The following is a 19965-nucleotide window of genomic DNA, read 5'->3' as shown; positions in this document are numbered from 1 at the left end:
CAGCTGTATATGCACGCGTGCCCCATTTTTCAAGAGGTGAACTCTGTTAGGTCAGTAAAAAAAAAAAAAAAAATTAATGGAAAGCTCTTATTCCAGCAATCCCGCGCTACAGTTTCGTCTGCACAGACTGTGCAATACCCTTTTTTTTTTTTACATGCTTCGTTTTTGAAGTTTTGCACCGCTGACAAATAGCGCTGCACCGCCTTTTCAGGGGGACTGCATTCTACCAGAGGCGGGAATTGTCTTCCCGGTGAATCGCCGTGTCTAGGTAGCTAATCGCAAGAATGAATTTTCTTTTTTTATTATATTCACAATAGGAAGTGTGGGCAATCGCAGTAATCGCGTTGAGTGCCATTACCCATTTCAGTATATATTTCAGCACGTTTCGAGACCCGTCGTGGAACGTGGCTCAGCGTCTGTGGCGTTCTGCCGCCGAGCACGAGGTCGACGGGTTCGAATCCCGGCTAAGGCGGCCGCATTTCGATGGGGCAGAATGGAAAGAGAGAGAAAGAAAGAAAGTGGGATTGCATGGCAGTATATCGGATGTTTTATTTTAACGTTAACAGAATTTGTTTTTTTTTTTTTATTCGCCCCTTTGGCATAAAGCACAAACATATTCATTGAGCTGGATTACTCCTAGAGGCACACATTACTTACACAGTTAATCAATATGCATAACTGACTAATTCACAAAATTTCACTAACACTGTTAACTAATTACGTTAGCGCACATATTGAAATACACGAATTGAAGCCCCTAAATTCACAAGACACATAAACCAAGGACGAATTGTGAAACTACAGCACGTGTGTTGAGATGGGCGCAGTCAAATTGTTTGGGTAAAAAGTGCACTGATGTTCCATTTACTTTCCTTTTTAACAAAACGGCGTTTTGTGCACTGAACCTCGAAAATTACTGGGACACCAATGCACTGGAACGCATATCTCGAATTTGGTGCACTCCTCAGAATTCGTTTTAAGTGGAGATGACATCAGAAGCCACCATCGGCAATTTGTAGATTGCAATACATACATGTGCCGTGAAGTAGTTATAATCAAAGTTAATTAACAAAATCCTGTTAATTAATCAAATACTGAATTTGATTCTTTTTTTGTGTGTTTATGAAAATATTGTCTGCCTCCGAGAGTAATCTAGCTCAATAGGTTGTACTGGGCTACATATGCCACGGGTAACCTTTAACAATTCTGCTAATGACAAAATAAAACAACCCATACAGCAGAGTCTCAGTCTAGGTAAGCGCAGGTATTGTACAGGTATACATATACAGGCATCCGACGGCCGACCCACACGTTGTACACGTGTTGCGCACAGCCCCGGGCATTTGGTGCGGACATCTGCGCGCTACATAAATCGGGGGCGCAGCCACGGGTCCATGCCCGCATAAAGCGCGCTCAGATACACGTGTACACAAACGATGCACAAACGCACCGACACGCGGCCGGCGTACGACAAAACAAAACTGTTTGCACCTATATTGCGGCGACTCGAAGCGAGACGTCAGGTACTATACATTCGCGTTAACTGCCCAATACAACTCTGCGACTACGACATTAATTGTGCTGCCGATTGGCTTCGCAGTCACGGCGGCTCCACTCTAACGCAGGTGTATCGCAAAAAAAAAAATTAAATCACAAAGTGCGGCAAATTAATTCACGGTCCCTCACTGCGGCACCTCTATCAAAAGCTGTATAGGTACAGCCTCGCGCTTCAAGATTTCATTAAATACAGTTGTTAAAACAGCATTAAATAACATTATTAAATACAGCTGGGTTGGAAGCATATGTCAAAAGAGATCGGTGGAAACAAATTAACGTTCGCGCACCTGTGAATTTTATGCTCAGAGATGGGCGAACGCGATTGCTCGATTTCGGGCTGAACGAAGACATTAACGCTTTCTAACTCTTAAACATATTTAAAAGATAGAAAAACCAGTATCCAATAGAGGTGTTCGAACACTGGGGTTCCATTCTAAACATGTTAGAGGCGTAGGTCTCGAAAAACTCCTTCACTCAAAATAAGCGACACAAACAGCTGGCGTCCTCCTACATCATCATCATCAGCAGCAGCCTATTTTATGTTCACTGCAGGACGAAGGCCCCTCCCTGCGATCTCCAATTACCCCTGTCCTGCGCCAGCCGATTCCAACTAGTGCCTGTGAATTTCCTAATTTCATCACCCAACCTAGTTTTCTGCCGTCCTCGGCTGCGCTTGCCTTCTCTTGGGCACCCCATTCAGCATAACCCTAATGGTCCACCGGTTATCCATCCTGCGCATTACATGGCCAGTCCAGCTCCATTTTTTTTATCTTAATGTTTATCAGAATGTCAGCTATCCCCATTTGCTCTCTGATCCACACCGCTCTCTTCCTGTCTCTTAGCGTTATGAGGAACATTTTTCGTTCCATCGCTCTTTGCGCGGTCCATAACATATTCTCGAGCTTATTTGTCAACCTCCACGTTTCTTCTCCATATGTAGAGCACCTTTCTTTTCTATGATAGTGATAAGCTCCCAGTCAGGATCTGGCAATGCCTGCCGTATGCACTCCAACCCCATGCCCTGACGCAGGCAAAAAGCCGATTTGGCGCAGCAGCAGACACTTTTGGCGCAGGGTCCAACGCACGTGTGCTTGCCATATACCATGCAAATTTTAACTAATACAGTCGATATCTTGTGGAGCTGGGTTTGCGCGTGACGTGTTGCGGAACAGGACAATGTCATCTGCAAACCGAAAGTTGCTGAGATATTCGCCGTTGATCCTCACTCCTAAGCCTTCTAAGTTTAATAGCTTGAATACTTCTCCCAAGCATGCCGTGAATAATAATGGAGCAATTGCATCTCCTTGCCTGACCCCTTTCTTAATAGGTACCTTTCTACTTTTCTTGTAGAGATACACTATAGTTCACACTATAGTGAACGTCAATTGACGTTCACTTCGGTAATCAAGTATCTTTACACAGAGAAACACCCAGGAGTGTTTTTGTTTGGTTCAAGAGAGGACACATTAGTATAGCACACACTTCACTTCGGTAATCAAGTATCTTTACACAGAGAAACACCCAGGAGTGTTTTTGTTTGGTTCAAGAGAGGACACATTAGTATAGCACACGATGAAGCCCACGTACTACGACTACGCGCATCAAGCTTGCAAAATGAGTTGTTCCAAGTGGCGTTATTGCCGCAGTTAGAACAGCTCCAAATCAACTTCAAAGCGTTCGGACAAGCTACAAAAGTTCCAAAAGGTCGTCGCTGTTCAACTATGACTGAAGAAGTTCACGAAAACCAGTTCGCTTGCTGAGGGAGATCCTGGTCTTACGAAAGAGAAAGACGATGGAAACATGAGTGAAAACTCGCAGTAAAGACTTGAGGAATGGAAAGTCGCGCTATTTTGCGAAACCATTTCGGTGGTGATGGAGCCCACTGTTTTTCACTGAAGCCGTATAAGTGTCAGAAGAATTTCAGTTTGGCCTAGTTGGTGTTTACTGCGCATCATAGTGACCGCAAATAAAGACGGGGAGAGCGAAAGAGAACACAAAAACAACACGGACGGCAATTTTCTTTTCTTTTTTTGTTCTCTTCCGCTGTCCCCGTCTTTATTTGCGGTCAATATGATATGAAGCCGTATAAGGTGTGACCAGGATAGTGTTGGCTAGATGTAAAGCTAAACAAAAGATAACTTTAAACGTAACTTTTTTTCACATGCCGTGATAAGCGCAAACATTGATTGCAAAACTGTGTCGACATAGATGGCGACTCCGAGGAGAAAGTCATATTTGTAATAAATAGCGCGACGCGCAAACGACAAGTACAGCTTGCATTTTACCAAAAATGAGCTGTAAAGGGAAAGAAGCCTCAGCCCTCTGTTACAGGCTGAGGTTTTTCTCCCCTTCTGCGATCACCTCTGATCAACTCTTATTTTTCCCTGAGACACATTCGGATTTTTAATTTTTTTTTTCAAGAGGCATTAAGCAGACTTTCCAAGTTCCCCACGTAACAATGTACCACCACAAGCAGAGCACTCGTGTAACAAAACAATGATTGCATTCTTGGAAGCGCCTCGTGAGAAGCGCAATGTCGGGTATCAAGGAGAATTTGTCTGACTTTGAACGTTTCAAAAAAGGTAGAAAAACAACAACAAAAAAGGCCCGCTGTATGGAGTCCCGGCACATGGCTCTCGTACAGGGCAACGTACTGTGAACTCTAGCCAATCGCGTAGAACCCGGCACACACGGCACCACACAAGCGGCGCCCATGCACTAGCCCGACTCCAATGCATGCCGTATGGCGCGCATTCCGCGGCTGACTATTCATTCTTCCTGATAGAGCTTCTATATGTGTCCAATCTGAGCAGCCGACATCCGTCACTGTCACCGGCAGAGCCGTGCATAATGCATCTCGCGACGGACACGCAACGGATTAAGCTGTCTCGATTGTCGCAGACTGCAGTGCGCGCATGAAATGATTCGCTGCGCCCACGAAGCAAACAAACAAGCAAGAAACGGATAACGAAACAAGGAAGGGATGTGCGCGACTATAGCGGAGGTATACAGTACGCGCCGGTAGTGTTCCCAGAATTTTTCCACGCTATGGTATGGCTAAACAATGGGCATGTACGGCCATTTCCCTCTTTTCTTTCTTTTTTTTCTTTCTTTGTTTCTTCGGGAGACATTACGTTGAGCCGTTGTTTGCCGCACTTCGTCGCGCGGCAGAAGCCTTCGCGTCTGTCTCGTAAAACCTGCACATAAACCTGCGTTTGCTCAGCCCAACCAACCACTTCGAGTACGTACGAAGACGATGTCTGCTATAGCAAACAATTCTGTACAGCGATACGGACGCTGCAGGAGACATGGCGGCATCTAATCCGAAAGAAAGCGAGCGACTGCTCCGCGACCCACTGCACACAAAACGCGAGCCGCTGCCGCGCCATGGCCTCGCCCGAGCGCATTATTTCTGAGGGACGTCTCTGGGGAGAAGTCATCCCTTGAAGACCCGGTTTTTTTTTTTCATTTTTTTTTGTAGCACGTACTAATGTAAGCATGGATAAAAGCGACTCGTCTGCAAGAAAATGCGAGTGTCTACCCCCCTCCATAATACCGCTGGTATATAAGTACCCGTAAACGTGTCACTGGTAGACATCGCCTTGCGCTAGGAATATAGATCGGGGATGGTCCCTCATAGTTCTAAGCATTCTTCGAATGCAAACTACTGCACAAACATGCATGCACTTTCACCTTCGCACTCGCGCCACTTTTTCACTGACTCGTTTTCCAGAATAGACACGTACAGACTCCGTCATTTTTAACTCGAACACGCCTCCAGAGCCTTTTTGCATCTGCTGCTGAGGGTGCTGGAGATCTCAGGTTGGCGTGCCTTGAATGTTTCGAAAGCATTTGATCTCCAGGACTGCTTAGAGCTCGCGTTTGTCAAGTTAAGCCGCCTGAAATTAACTGCTCTCGTTAATCATGGCGGCAGCTGCACACAACCACGGAGAAAGCCGCAGTGGAGAAAGATGAGATGTTTTAGAATCAAAAAAACATTTTCCTGAGTGCTCTATTCTGAATATCATCTCCTATAGCTGGCTTGAAGTCGACGCCGCGAGCAACTGCTACAGCCGCGATAGAAACTTCACACATTTATACAGTATATACCATCGTTAAAGGGACACTAAAGTGAAGCAATAAATCAGTTTAGACTAATGAAGCACTGTTTGAGAAGCCTGCAGGCAGTCATTTAAAAAAAGATAGTTTGATTATTAGATGAGAAAATGAAGGTCCAAGTATCAGTATTTGAATTTCGCGCCGAAACCCCAGCGCCGGGTACGTCAGCGTGACGTCAGGGATTCCAAAGTATGTTTTCGCATTTGGGCCGCGTTGGCTGAATAAAGGTTCCAAAAACTTGCCATGTTTAATGTTTGGTTCCTTTAGAACACAATGTAGTCAATCTGTGCCGCTATATATAATTAGTAGGCCCTAGAAGATGCCTTCAAAATCCAAGACGTCACAGCCCCCAGGTGCGGGAACTTAAGTAGGCGTCGCCAACCGTATTTCGTTCTTGCTCTTTTTCTGGCTTACCAAACGTCTTATCGTTGTAAAAGTGGTGTTTTTGGTGTTGTAGAACAGTGATTTACTGATGCAGAAGAAATCCTTTTCACTTTAGTGTCCCTTTAAGGCATTCATTGAGCCCATACACAAGGGTTTAGAAGGAAGGCATCATATCAGATCCGACGTCTGATAGCGGGAACTCTGTATAAACCGGGGAAATGCGTCGTTTCACTGTAGTCGAGTGTATAGGTCACACTCGCAGCATCGCAACTGACGCCGTCTCATAAAATTCCCCATAGACTCTCTGTACACAGCCCATGGCCCAATATATATTCAAACGAAGTCTGCAGACCACTGTTATACTTCATATACTAGATGAATTCTGGGGACTTCACATATCCGAAATGCAGTCTAAACAGTCCACATCTATTGACTCAAAATTTCATTTTATACGCACTATATCCTAGCTGCACGACAGGCCATGTCGCGTGACAACGGCTGAGCAAAGGAAAAAAAAAATTCCATTTACCGAATTTTGTTGTAGAGAAGTACGGCCAGGGCTCTCGTAAACGCCGGCATCGTTCTTCTGCCTCGATCGTCTTCACACGGAAACACACAATCACGGACGCACCAGACGGAACGGCGGATGGGTCCAGAAGGCCAACGCAATCGGACCAGAGACACCGGCAATCGTGCCCCAACGGGGCAACTGTCAGGTGGCGCACGAACGGCGTACTTTTAGTCACTACTCAGTCCGCTGTTTTCCGGGACTTGGTGCACAGTACGAAACACGTACAATATCCTATTGGAGCGACTACAATTATATAAAATAGAAAGCAATAGATTCGCTTGCCGCTCTTCCGCCCGTTCTGAAACGACGAACACGGCGAAGTCCGGCAGCAGCCCGTCACTGTGCAGCAACGAATCGACGACGATGGTTCCCCGACTACGGCGATGAGCGAGTCCTCAGCGCTGAGCCGCAGCGATGATGAGCGGCAAGGGAGCAGAAGGACGATCTGCTGTATACGCACATCAGCTGTATATAGGCACGCAACGGGCACGGGAGAGTGACAACGGCTTCGACGTCGCCACGGCAACTCTGAAATGACGTACTCGGGTGGCGACCACGGATGCTGCTCGACGCGGCACTGAACGGCCCACAAGAGCACGGGCGCAAATATAGCGAACACGCAGTCGATGTTTTGTATCGGCGGTCGACGTCGTATCGAAGGCCGGCGGCGGCGGCGGTGTCGGAGGGCGCAAAGTAGAGAGGTATCTTATCGCTGCCGCTGCCAGCGCGAACTCAGCGACGTGACAGCAGGACGCCTTACTTTAAACGACAGACACCGCCTCTCTCTCTGTGTCTCTTTCTCTTCCTTCTTTATTTGCTATTTTGTTTAACCGGTGCAAACGAAAGAGAATGACAGCAACGGGAACACTCGAACGGCGGCGCCCTCTGATGGGAGAACGAGCTATTACGAGCTGTACGACGAGGAAAGGAACAAGAGGAAAAATGGCGACGACGAAGGATGACGCTCCTGTATACTAGTGTACCGCAGTGACTAGTAGACCCTACTGTATCCAACGCGGGGGGGGGGAATGATTATTCGATAGGAGGCACAAAGGAAGACAGAGGCAGACAAACAAAGTGAGAAGTATCGACGACGTGCATTATTAAGGGAAAGGGAGAGAACGGGGGAGGGGGGCGAGAGAGGAAGAGACCCAGACACCGGTCGCGAGGAGTGAAGGATACAAAACAGCTGAGCGCAGCGGCACAGCACGCGGGACTTGCTCCCAGGCGCGCTGCGTGCGTGTAAAATGGCAGGTTGGCGGGCCCGTGTGTGTGTATATAAACGTCTATGAAAAAAATCAACGCAGATGATATGGGCGCGGTTGTAAGCGTTTTCGATGCCTATATTTGTCCTTTGTGCTTTCATTCTCTGTCGCAGCGGCGGAAAACAGGCATCACAAGTTCTGCGACAAAGTCGTCGTGCTAGTGGGAAAGTCGACTATATACCGGGTGTTTCAGCGAACGCTTTCAATATATTTTTTTAAGTTGCCGTTGCCTGTGGCAGATATCAATTCTAGTTCATGAGTTGGTCTACTCGAAGATGCGAACATTACTTGCACTAAGAATTGAAATGCATAATCGACTAATTAACCAGATTTCACTAACTAAGTTTTCATCTAGTTACCTTATATAGCAACTTGCAAATTCTACTTGGGGAGTTCGCAAGGCGGATTCAGTTGGAACGAATTCTCAGGATGACACCAATTTCGATATATTAATTCTCGAACTTCGCGGAGAAATGCATAGTCGTTCCAGTTACTTTTGTGCTTGAATGCATAAGAGGACGTTTTGCCAAGAAAGTAAGTGGGACGACAGCGCATTTTTACCGCAAGTTTGACGGCGCACGTCTCGTACATGGTGTAATCCACACAATTCTTTTCCGAGTGAACATGCCTTGCAATCTCGCCCGCTAGAATTTGTAAATTGCAATATGTGCCCTGAGATAAATTAGTTAAAAACCTAATTGCTGAATTCTTGTTAATTAGTCAATTATGCATTTCAACTTTATTGTTGTTTACTTTTTTATTTTATTTTTTTGCAAGTAATGTCCGCCTTTTCGAGCAGACCAGCTCATGGACTAGAATTGTGCTATCTGCCGCAGGCATTTTTTTTTTTTTTTTTTTTTTGAACTATCGAAAGTGTTCGCTGAAACACCCTGAATGTATACGCACGGCTGACGCGGAGACAGGGTCACGTGAGTAACGACACGCGAAGCCGGCGGCTGATAGAAGCGCGCGCGACGGCGAGGGAATGAATTCTACAGAAAGAGCGACGTAAGGGAGGCGATAGAAGAAAAAGAAGTAAAAAAAATAACGGAGATAGAGTGCGACGCAGATCGGATGACACGTACGCGCATGCAGGATGGCGCGTACACGACGCCTGCGTGTGCGGAAGGGGCGGAAACGGAAGAATCGTCCCTGCAGGCTGCGTGCGCCCACTCGGTATGCCTTACACTCTTGCGCCGGAAGACGCCAAGGAATGCACGGGAAGAAAAGACGGGGTAGGGGGGGGGGGGGGGGGGGGGCACAACAGCGCAACAACTTGCTTTCTGTTCCGTCTATTTGCGTTGTTTCATTGCTGGGACGAAACTCTCGACCAGGCAAGTGAAGGCATTTAAAGGGCATCAAGGTATAAGCGCCAGCGCGCTCTCCGACGTCGCTATTATCGCTAATGAGGGCTCGCTCTATGACGTGGAACGGCAGGCAGGTGCGGTTGTCGCGAATCGGTTACGCGTAAAGGCGACATTACTGCTTCCTCGTCCGCCGTACGCCACTCGTTAACTGCCCCTGCGTCCTTAAGTAACCTCACTTCTTCCTTTCTTCTTCATCACTGTTCTTTTATCCTTAAACATTCAGGAGCTTATCCCAGGTTGAATCTGAATTCCCGAAGTTCAGTTTCGATTTTGAGGACCGTTCTTAATTAGCAAGTTGCCCGCCCCTGATGTAGTGTTCGATGCCATAAATTTGGCCGATGCCTGCTCTGACGGCGTTATCCGAACACGGGATCAGATTTCCGGCGATTTGCGCGGTGCTTTCCCTCGATCGCCGGTGATAGGCGGTGTAGCAGAATATGGTCGGCATACGTAATGGCGTGTATAGTCTGCCAGTGCAAGCGGCCCCACCGACGACACATTCGGAGAAGTGTGTGTGTGTGTGTGTGTATATATATATAGTAGTAGTCGTAGTAGTACGGATCCCCGCACCATGCACACGCGTCTCGCATCCCGCCGCAACAGCATCCAAGGCGCGCCCCGCGGCTGTCCCGCCGTCACGCGTTTCGTGAGAGACGTGTCGGCCCGTGACGGAGGCGACTTGCGAAGGAAACGAGAGAGAGAGAGAGAGAGAGAGAGAGAGAGAGAGAGAGAGAGAGACAGGAGTGGAGACGCCGGCCAATTAGTCGAGGGGCGAGAACGGCGCTAGCGCGGCGAGGGCGGCACGCGACCACGAGCAACACGCCACGAAGCGCTGGAATGAAAAGGAGAACTAACGCCTCCCGCAAACAGAAGTCGTGCGGCGCTGACGAGAGAGAAGCCTGCGGTCGCCTACGCGGCTTCTCAGCGTGAGAGTGTCGTTCCCGGACGGTGTGCCGCAACGGGAACGAATTAATAACAATAATAATACGTGAAATATGTAACAGTGCTGCGGGAGGAGTGGGGGGGGGGGGGGGGGAGTAGGCAAGGCAGAGTGAGGGGCTCCGTATTAATTTTGACATTTGGCGTGGTCCTGGACGGACGCTGAAATACCAGTACGCGAGCGGTACTCTTGCACAGTCACGGTGCCTCACGGTGCGCCAGGGTATCGAACCCGCTATACGAGTAAGAGCCGACTGCCACGACGGGCCGACGCCGCAGTCGAATGTGGCGCCGCTATAATACGGCAGTGTAGGAGTAACCTGTGCACTCATATATATCGTTCTTGGCCATATTCGTGCTTAGCTCAGCGAAAAAGCAAAGAAATATCCTCGCAAAGGCAGCGTCCTGCATGGCGTTGCAGACGCGATTTCATTCTCTGCATGCATGGGTTCTGGCCGGCAGTGCTTTGCTTCATCAAGCGTAAAACACCGTTCGCAGCCTCCTCTATCGCTCTCTTCTTCTTTTTTCCAACAGACACCTTCCTCCTCGCGACCCCTCATCGGCCGAGCAGGGCTCTCCTCCCGCAGATCTCGAGTGGAGCCTGTGCTGCGCGCCACAGCCTCACCGCAGCGCTGTAAGCCATCAGAGAGACTGTAGCGAACCCGTGGGCCAATAAGAGCCGACACAGGTGGCCAGTTCGACAATGCGGCAGAATCTGGCGGTGTCCAGGAGAGCATCCCTGAACGTCATATTAAAGATCCTTAGAATTTCATTCATATATCACCGCTCGCGGATTTGACGCGTCGCTTAAACATGCTCCTGGAAGCTTTCCGACATGCCCGACCAATATTGAGCCACGTACATCCTGCATCTACACCAGAGGGGCCACTATCTATCTAACTATAGGGATTCCCGCAAAATGATATATATATACAAAGGCACTATTTGTGTAATATTCTGTGACGTAAACGAAAAGAATAAACTGAAATTGAAAAAAAAACATCATAATTCCACTAAGGGCCGTATTTGACATATAGCTCCTTGCTGTGGAATACATTAATTGAATTCCCTTTATTTCAGCGAGGGAACAAGATAAATTGCATACACTTAAGAGGAAGCTTTAGCTCGGGTGCCCCTATCTAAATACATGTAAAAGGAGAATTCGTTTTTCTCAGCAACCACTGCACCAAATTTGACGAGGGTGGTTGCATTTATAAGAAAAACTTAGTGTCTAGTGACTGTTGGTTTCGAATTTTTTATTTAGGTCGTCAATTCTTTATTAAAAACTGTCAAAAATCAAAACTTTTCAGAAAACTAAACTATCAAGTTTACAACTCCGTAACTTAGCAAGGAAAAATGATATCACAATTATGCGAATTGCATCTAATACTACATCTAAAGCGGACATCTAAAGCGGACAAAATTGGTATCTTACAAATAAATCTCAAAATATTTCATATGGAAATACAGCTTTTGCAGACCTCTTGCACACAGCGTAACGAAATCACGTAAGCTATAAATTGACATATCAACTTTGTCCGCTTTGAATGATCTAATGGATGCCGTTTACAGAACCGCGATATCTGTTCTTGATGCAGAGCTACTAATTTGTAAACTTCGTGCTCCCATTTTTTTTTTCGAACTTTCACATTTTTGAAAATCTTTTTTTACGAAGATCGAGCCCTAAATAGAAATTCCACTAGCAACAGTCACTGGAATTTAACTTTCTCTCTCGAATGTATCAAATTTCATTAGAATCGGTCCAGGGGTTATCTCAGAAAAACGTTCTTGCGTTTTACATGTATTTGAATAGGACGCGCCAGAGTTGGGCCCGAGCTAAAGCTTTCTCTTAAACTCAAATCAGAAGTTCTCTATCTTAATTGCGCACTGTGTATACACGGCGCGAAGTGGAGAGGTTGTGCGGAGTACCAGCGTTTGGTTTTAAGATAACCATGAACTCACTCGCACGTTTCCTGCAACTGCGAGCATACAACGCACTGACGCACTGATTCGGCGTGAAACGAGCAACGACAACAAACAGAAAAGGAGATCGAGAGCGGAGGGGTTAATAACCCGCGCACCAACGGATTAAGTGCTTCCAAAGCCATCGCTGAGCGATGACGTGTCAGAGTATTTAGAAAGAAAGAAGCCCTATACGCATGCAATGTTATGACGCATACCTCCACACGCAACGAAAAAACGTGAACAATGAAGTAGTGTGGAAAAAAATGTGAAGGGGGAAAGAAAAGGAGGGCGGGGGTAGAGAAACGGGGAGAAGTAAAAGATTCTACATAGATGCAAATAATTCATTACTCCATAGTTCTTTGGGAAAACGACATGTTCAATGGTAACAAACCTTTGTCAATGAACGGTCGTTTCTCATATGCGCTTTGCCTTTGTGCCCGCATCACGCCCTATAGCCAACAAATACGCTACAGATGACCGAAAATAATATGCGTGCAACTGCGCGCATAATACGTGATGAAAAAGTAATAATAATAATAGCCGCATGCTGCACTGTCGAGCGCTGCAAGCGCCAAAACGAAAAAAAAAAAAAGTGAGATTAAAGGAAATGCAAAGGCCACATATACATAATGGGATCACGGAACCAAGCGAGTTGCTGAAGCCAAGCTCCCGATTACAACACAAGAAGCACGCACGTAGCTTCGTATGCCAGGCGGTACATTTGCTTGCAAAGGCGTTCGGTCTATACGCCGACTCTTCACATGTGAATAGCTGCACCATGCAGCTAGCGAGTGTATGGATTAAAAGGTCCTCCATCCAACTCTATTACATTTTGAAGGTGACGGGAGACAGCTTATCAGGTGACGCTCGCACTTGTCTCTGTAGCTGTTTCACGACACAAGGCGTTCGCCTAACGGCTAAAAGACCGATACTCGTTGGCGACAGTAGACAAACCATATCTCCAGCTGTTCCTTCTAGGTACACTTGCATGTTCCCCGTACAGAAGGGCGTGCTGCATGCAATATTCGAAATTTTGTTTCACTTCAGTGCGCCTTGGCGAAGCATCCCACTAGCTGGTATTCACAGTTCAGTTCTTTATTTTATTTTATTTTATTTTATTCATATTTCCGCGCGTTTGGCACGATATGTTAATACCCACCCAACAACACACCATCATCACTCTGCATCCAACAGGCGCCGCACACAGGCCAGCTTTCGACTTTCAACTGACTGGTCTGGCCTGTGTATACGGTGCATTAAACGAAGGACCTATGTGTTACGCGGGCACGTGTTAGCCAGCATTGTTAGCCGCACGTGACCCCTACGCAAATATCGCGAGCACGTGCATCGGCACGCCAGGAACGCTGCGGATCGATCGTTTTACTCTACAGTATACACAGCGCCGGGTAGACACGCAAAAGTGAAGCGGGAGGAGAGACCCTATACAAACGCGTCCTGCCGCCAATCACTTTTTATACCGCGCCTGTGAGCGGGCTGGGGCCCCCGCGATGACTCACGAACAGTGCATGTACGTGAACGCGGGCCCGTTGACGCAAGGCGAACACATGTGTGGACTGGAATATATATCGCTATGTACACGCAGCAGCTGCGTTCAACTACAGGGAGAGAGTCACAACACTGAAGATCAGGATGGAGGCACGCGGCAGCGCCGCTCGGTGTGACTCACACCCGTCTGGAGCCTCAGCGCACACATTGGTCCAGTCTGAACCGCATATCCTGAGTCCTTGCGGAATCTTGTATGCATCGAATAATTATACAGAAGTCATAACGTTGCAGTGACAATTTGGCGAACGAAGCAGTTCCTGTTCCTCACACTGAATGAGATATACGCGCTAATGGTCACCCAGTTTTTCATTAAGACAGCATTGATTGATTGATTGATTGATTGATTGATTGATTGATTGATTGATTGATTGATTGATTGATTGATTGATTGATTGATTGATTGATTGATTGATTGATTGATTGATTGATTGATTGATTGATTGATGTTTAAGGTACCAGAAATACACCCAGGAACGCCGTAGCGGGAGTCTCTGAAATCATTTTGGACAGCGTGCGACTGTTTAATGCGCACCGACTACGGGGACTTCAATCGAGGCCGCGTCGGAATGCGGCCTCAGCGGCCGGGAAACGAAGATGCGACGCAAAGGCCAGTCGTCTTCCATGTCCCTATACGTGCAGAGGACAGGACATTTCTGCAGTTCAATACAGCATGAAGCGGCTGGCATCCTACACGTGCAGAGAGTAGGACATTTCAGCACTTCAATACTGCATGTAACGGCTGGCATACGGAGTCCGAAGCCGGACCACTAACAGACGCCACGCTGCGTGTACAGTTCACCCTCGTTGCAGCCATGGAGGACCATGCTGACACACTGCTTGCGCACCTCCCACGAAGAGTTAGTTCACCAGTTGTCGATGCGAAATATGCGATCGCGGAAAGACTCAACGGAACGATTCAGCGGTTCTCGCATGTCTCTCAGGAGAGCGGTCGCAGAGATATTGGCAGCACGCCACTTCGATACGGCGGCCAAACCCTATCGTCAAACCATATTATATATATATATATATATATATATATATATATATATATATATATATATATATATATATATATATACTTCTTAAAATTCTGCACAACCATATCAGCGCAGGCATCCCGGATTTGGAAGCTGCACTTGCGCTCCCATAGCAAGCTGAGAGCAAGCACGGAACTTTCGCTTATGTCTTTGTCGCAGACTCACGAATCACGTACACTACCGCGATAGTGCACCAGCAAAACAGACGCGTCCCCGCGGAAACGCATCTTTCCGTCACTTGCGCAAGGCCGAATCCATATCTCTCACCACCACGCTATGCATTCCTCCTGATGTCACCCACAAGAAGGACTCGCTAATTGCAGATGCAGACGCGGCACCCATTTTAGCACGTCAGGCGCTCGCAGAAAATGACAACCCTCCAAAGCAAAAATTTATTTCCCCACACTGCGAGAAAGCGCGCGCGTCCTGCTCTCAATCCCTGAGAAATCACAAAACACGCACCAAAAAGAAAGGGGGAGGGGACACCCGCCGCCGCTGATCGTTCACTCATGCGGCCTGGTTTTGGGGAGGGTCGGCAAAGAATACAACGTATTGCAACACGCCTCGACATGTGTGTCTGTGGGGGGAGGGGGGGAGATGTTGCGTGCGTGCGTGTGTGTGTGTTTGTGTGTGTGCGTGTGCGTGTGTGCGTGCGTGCGTGCGTGCGTGCGCGCGTGCGTGCGCGCGCGATGGGTGTGTACTTTCCCAAGCGCAACAAGGCGAGAAATGCACGCGTTTTGTAAGCCCCTATGCGAGTTCCTGCAGAGCGCGCATTGCAGGCACACTCGCACACACAAGAGCCTCCTCGGAGGCCCACAAAAACGGCGCACGGGTAGACCTGCAGGCTTTTGTCTGCGTGCATGGGGCTGCGCAATCGACAACATATATAGGAATCAATACCACCGATGAGGCGCGCATATCCTGAATTTGGTCAATCGGCCCGGATGTGCGAGGGCGGAAGAGAAGAGGGGGCCGTGCCGGGTCGCGCATGCATATGCATTTCCGCGCCGTCACAGCGAGGCGCTCGAGTCGCGCGTCGCAGGACAATGCACTCGCCATTGTTTTGCACTCGGCGACGGCGCACGCGGCATCGATTGATTTAATGCGAGCCTCGCACGGACGCCCTTGTTTGTCGCCGAATTATACATATATATATATATATATATATATATATATATATGTGCGCACTTTGTTTGTCCGTTAGACGTGAGCGTAAGTGAAGGCTTCCTTCCGCTTCTTCGCCGTTTCCTCCTCTTCTTGGAAGGGACGCTCCGCAAACATCGCGCCCTTTAAAGAGACGGGTCGAGGGCGAAATCCGCAGAGGAGGCCAAGTGGTAAACCGAGTAAATGCTTTGATTCCCGCACTGAGCTGATCGCACACGCACGTGGAACAAAGAGGATAACGTGGAACAAAGAAAAAGGTCCGAGCACGCGAATATATATAAAGGTGCCGCTTTGCACGCGTGCGCAATGCTTCAATGGCACGGTGCAGCATATATATACTTTTCGGGTTCTTACGGCCAACACTACGATATAATTATGAGGCACGCCGTAGCGGGAAGAGGAGGGGGGGGTCCGAACATTTTGATCGCCTGGGAATCTTTGAAATGCACCCATTGCGGTCCCCGGGCGTTTTTTGCATTTCGCTCCCATCGAAATGCGGCCACCGTGTCCGGGATTTGATCCCGCGACCTCGTGCTAAGCAGCGCAACGTTATAGCCCATAAGCCACCAAGGCGGGTGGTGTGCAGCAACCAGAATACGTTATTGTTGGCGCTTCTATTGATGAGCAACATCTGATTGATTGACTGATTGATTGATTGATTGATTGATTGATTGATTGATTGATTGATTGATTGATTGATTGATTGATTGATTGATTGATTGATTGATTGATTGATTGATTGATTGATTGATTACGCCGTGGTTGCTTAGTGGCTATAATGTTGCGCCGCTAAGCACGAGGTCGCGGGATCGAATCCTGGCTACGGCGGCCGCATTTCGATGGGGGCGAAATGCGAAAACAACCCTGCACGTTAAAAACCCTAGGTGGCACAAATTTCCCGAGTCCACCACTACGGCGTGCTTCATAATCAGATCGTGTCTTTACCACGTAAAACCCCATAATTTTTTATCGACTGACTGATCGACTGATTGATTGATTGATTGATTGATTGATTGATTGATTGATTGATTGATTGATTGATTGATTGATTGATTGATTGATTGATTGATTGATTGATTATAGTTAACCTCCCTAAGGGGCACTGGGAATATAAAAGACACCGCAGTCGAGGACTCTGGAATAATTCTGGTCACATAAGGTTCCCTCTTAATCTAAGCAGCGTTTTTTTTTTTTTTTTTTTTGATCACCCCCATTAAAATGTGGTTGCCGCGGCAGGAAATCAAACTCAATACCTCGTGCTTTTATGGGGGAAACATGGCCCATACCACTTATAACGCAGACGCCTACTAATCGAACACTGCGGGCAACTATCACGTTAGGCTACAAACTCGTGTGCACCCACTCTGTAACGCCAAATGCGACAGCCTTATCGCGATGTGAAGCTTGGCGAGTCAGGAGGCATAAACGAAAGGCCGACGCGATCTCGAAGTTCAGGTATAGAGTAACTTTCCTTTGCAAAGCGTTAACACATACCATTATTCAAAGAAGCGAATCCGCAAGCAAAGAACTCGAGGAGAAATCTACACACGCCACCGAAACGGCCATATAACTACAGGGTTCAGCGTTTTCTGTTTCAACCGAAAAAGGCACGCCATCTCTTTTCTTTCTTTTTTTTTCCCGGGAATTCCGTTAACCTAAGCTGGTCAGTGGAAGCAAATTTACCAGGGCATTAAGACAGTGTTGCCAATTTGTCACGCGTATATTACTGACGTTTCGAGGCAAAATATTCGTTTACTTCCCTTGTCCACGAGTAAAATTCCTCCTTTTTTTCCGCATGAACAATTTTTTTCAAACTTCAAAATATTTCTAAAGCATCAAAAAAAGATGTTTAATGCGGCGATTAGGAGATACATATGTGAAAAGGCGGCAGCGCAAAGAAACACAGACGGTGATGAGACGACAAGGACGAGCGCTCGTCATTGTCGGCTCGTAAAAAAGATGTTTGTTCGGTTTTACACTTGTATTTTCTTTTTCAAAGTCATTTGAGAGGATCCACACTTATAATCGGTTCCTTAAAAGTGGACCTAAAAAGAAATTTATGAATATATTCGACTATAAAACAACCAAGAGCCACGACCGAGTCCCACATATATGCTCCTGTACAGGCGGGAGCCTGAAGAAGAGTAAAGCTCATTACCCTCGAGTAAAGCTAATGACGGAGATCGCATTTCCCGTCGACACATATATATTCGACATAATCATGGTTCAAACGTGTCGCCAAGTTCAGACAAAGGGCGGAGGGGGAGGTGCGACTCCTAAGTATAGCTATTGAATTGTGTCTGCTGCGCATTCCTGATATGTGTGCAAGACAACAGGAGATAAGCTGGCGAAGCCGTAGTCGAGTGCACTGCCAAGTCCCAGAAAAGTGCACCGCCCATCAAAAACACGGCGGTGCACTTCACGAGACAAGCAAGCGACCGGTCGATTGATTGACCGATTAATTATTTAATTAATTAATTCATGATTGTAAAATAGCGCTCACAAAGACGAGTACAAAAAAGATAGGCGCGCGTAACATGAGACTGACAGATTGAGTCAGTCTCATGTTACGTTAAATTGATTGGTTGATCTTAACGCCGAAAAGGTTGTCAATTGGCCGCCGTGGCCGAGAATCGAACCCGCAACCTCGTGCTCGGCAGCAAAACGCTATAGCAACTGAGTCACCTCGGCGGGCTTAATTAATTAACCAACGCTCCGCGCGCTGAAGAACCGTATAGGGAACTACCACAAGGGAGTGGGAGCACAAATGGAGCGTGTGCTCGCATTATGTCCTCGGGCAGTCGCAAGTGCTAGCGACAGGGCCCCGAGCATGAAGGCTGCCCTCTGCTTAATTCAGAAAACGCGCTGGAGCACGGAATCGGCCACTCATGGTTCTCGTGGCCCTGTGCTGCTCGCACGCTGTCGTGCCTTTCTACTGTATCGCAATGTTCCACGACATATCCGCCATTAATGCTTGGTGTCTGCGCACGGAGCCATGAAAACTGCGAACACCACAGATATGCGGCTGAATAGGCGGAAACAAAAGTAGCAGAAGAAAGCGATATAAAAAAATCTGGGAGTTAACCGCATGCACCCGATCGGACAATGACAATCAGGGCAAAGAAGTTTTCACGATAGAAGAAAAAAAAAAAGATCGAGAGGCCAATGAGATATCATGGCACACGAATATCGAAGGTAAGAAAGATAAAAAGAAAGCGGAGAGAATGGCAATTAACGCAGCAGAAATCGCTGAAAAGGCACAGAAAGTGGGAGGTAAAATCAATACGTGAACTTGCATTATGGAAGCGCGCGCCTGTTGAAGTATTGTTATCTATGGAAAGCCGGCAAGGTACGTAAAAGGTACATTAAGGGCTGGACACAAGATCCGGCCTTTGAAACAGTGGTCACGTACGCGTCCCACATATTTCAGTGACAGAGGCTACCGCCGCGCTGATGAGGCAGCAATTGGGTTTCCATCAAAAAAGTACATATTCCTCTGGCCTAAAGCCAAGGAGCAGCTGTATGAAAAAAAAATGAGAAAGATGACGCGGAATAGCATTTTTTATGTCATTATGTCCAGAATGTATTTCTGTGCGTTACATACAGCGCTGGTACAGGAAAGAAAAGAAAAGAAAGGTACTGCAAGTTGAACCTTTAAGAAAGGATTTCGAGGACACCTAAGCACTTATGAGTTGTGAATGCGAAAGCATTTATGTTCAATTAAACGCTCCTGAGCGGTCCTTCAAGTTTTGCGCTGCGAGTAATGTACCATAGCGGTACGTGGCGCCCTTGCCAGCAAGCAGCAGAAGCATGCGGTGCCGGCCAACACCTCGTGCCACCGACGCCCTGCGCGACAAGAGCCCGCGGAAGCAACAGCGGGCACCAAGGACGCCAGGTGCACGCAGCAGCTGAGCCCACTGGGATATATGTATAACGGACCGCGCGCCGGTACCGAGGAGACAGCGGCATCCTCACGCGCGAATCACGTACTGCTCCGTCGAGGCGCGCTGGTGACGTGGCGTCGCGGCGAC

At 47.6% G+C, this 19965-nt stretch overlaps 1 protein-coding gene across 4 annotated transcripts in view; it reads right to left on the bottom strand.

The window, feature by feature from the left end:
* Window positions 1-19965, bottom strand: part of LOC126536512 (uncharacterized) — a 155576-nt gene that overhangs the window by 48416 nt on the left and 87195 nt on the right. The window contains exon 1 of one of the 4 annotated variants that reach the window (XM_050183517.3): window positions 6590-7379. The exons of the other annotated variants lie outside the window; for them this stretch is intronic. Coding sequence (XP_050039474.1) covers window positions 6590-6639 — 50 coding nt within the window. The 5' untranslated portion in view covers window positions 6640-7379. Of the gene's footprint in view, window positions 1-6589; window positions 7380-19965 lie in introns of those variants that run through there. 4 annotated transcript variants of the gene reach the window in all.

Source organism: Dermacentor andersoni, chromosome 4 (assembly GCF_023375885.2).
Source record: "Dermacentor andersoni chromosome 4, qqDerAnde1_hic_scaffold, whole genome shotgun sequence".
Classification (NCBI taxonomy): domain Eukaryota; kingdom Metazoa; phylum Arthropoda; class Arachnida; order Ixodida; family Ixodidae; genus Dermacentor; species Dermacentor andersoni.
The sequence above is the reverse complement of the archived record's forward strand: the minus strand, read 5'-3'. Positions and strand labels throughout refer to the sequence as shown.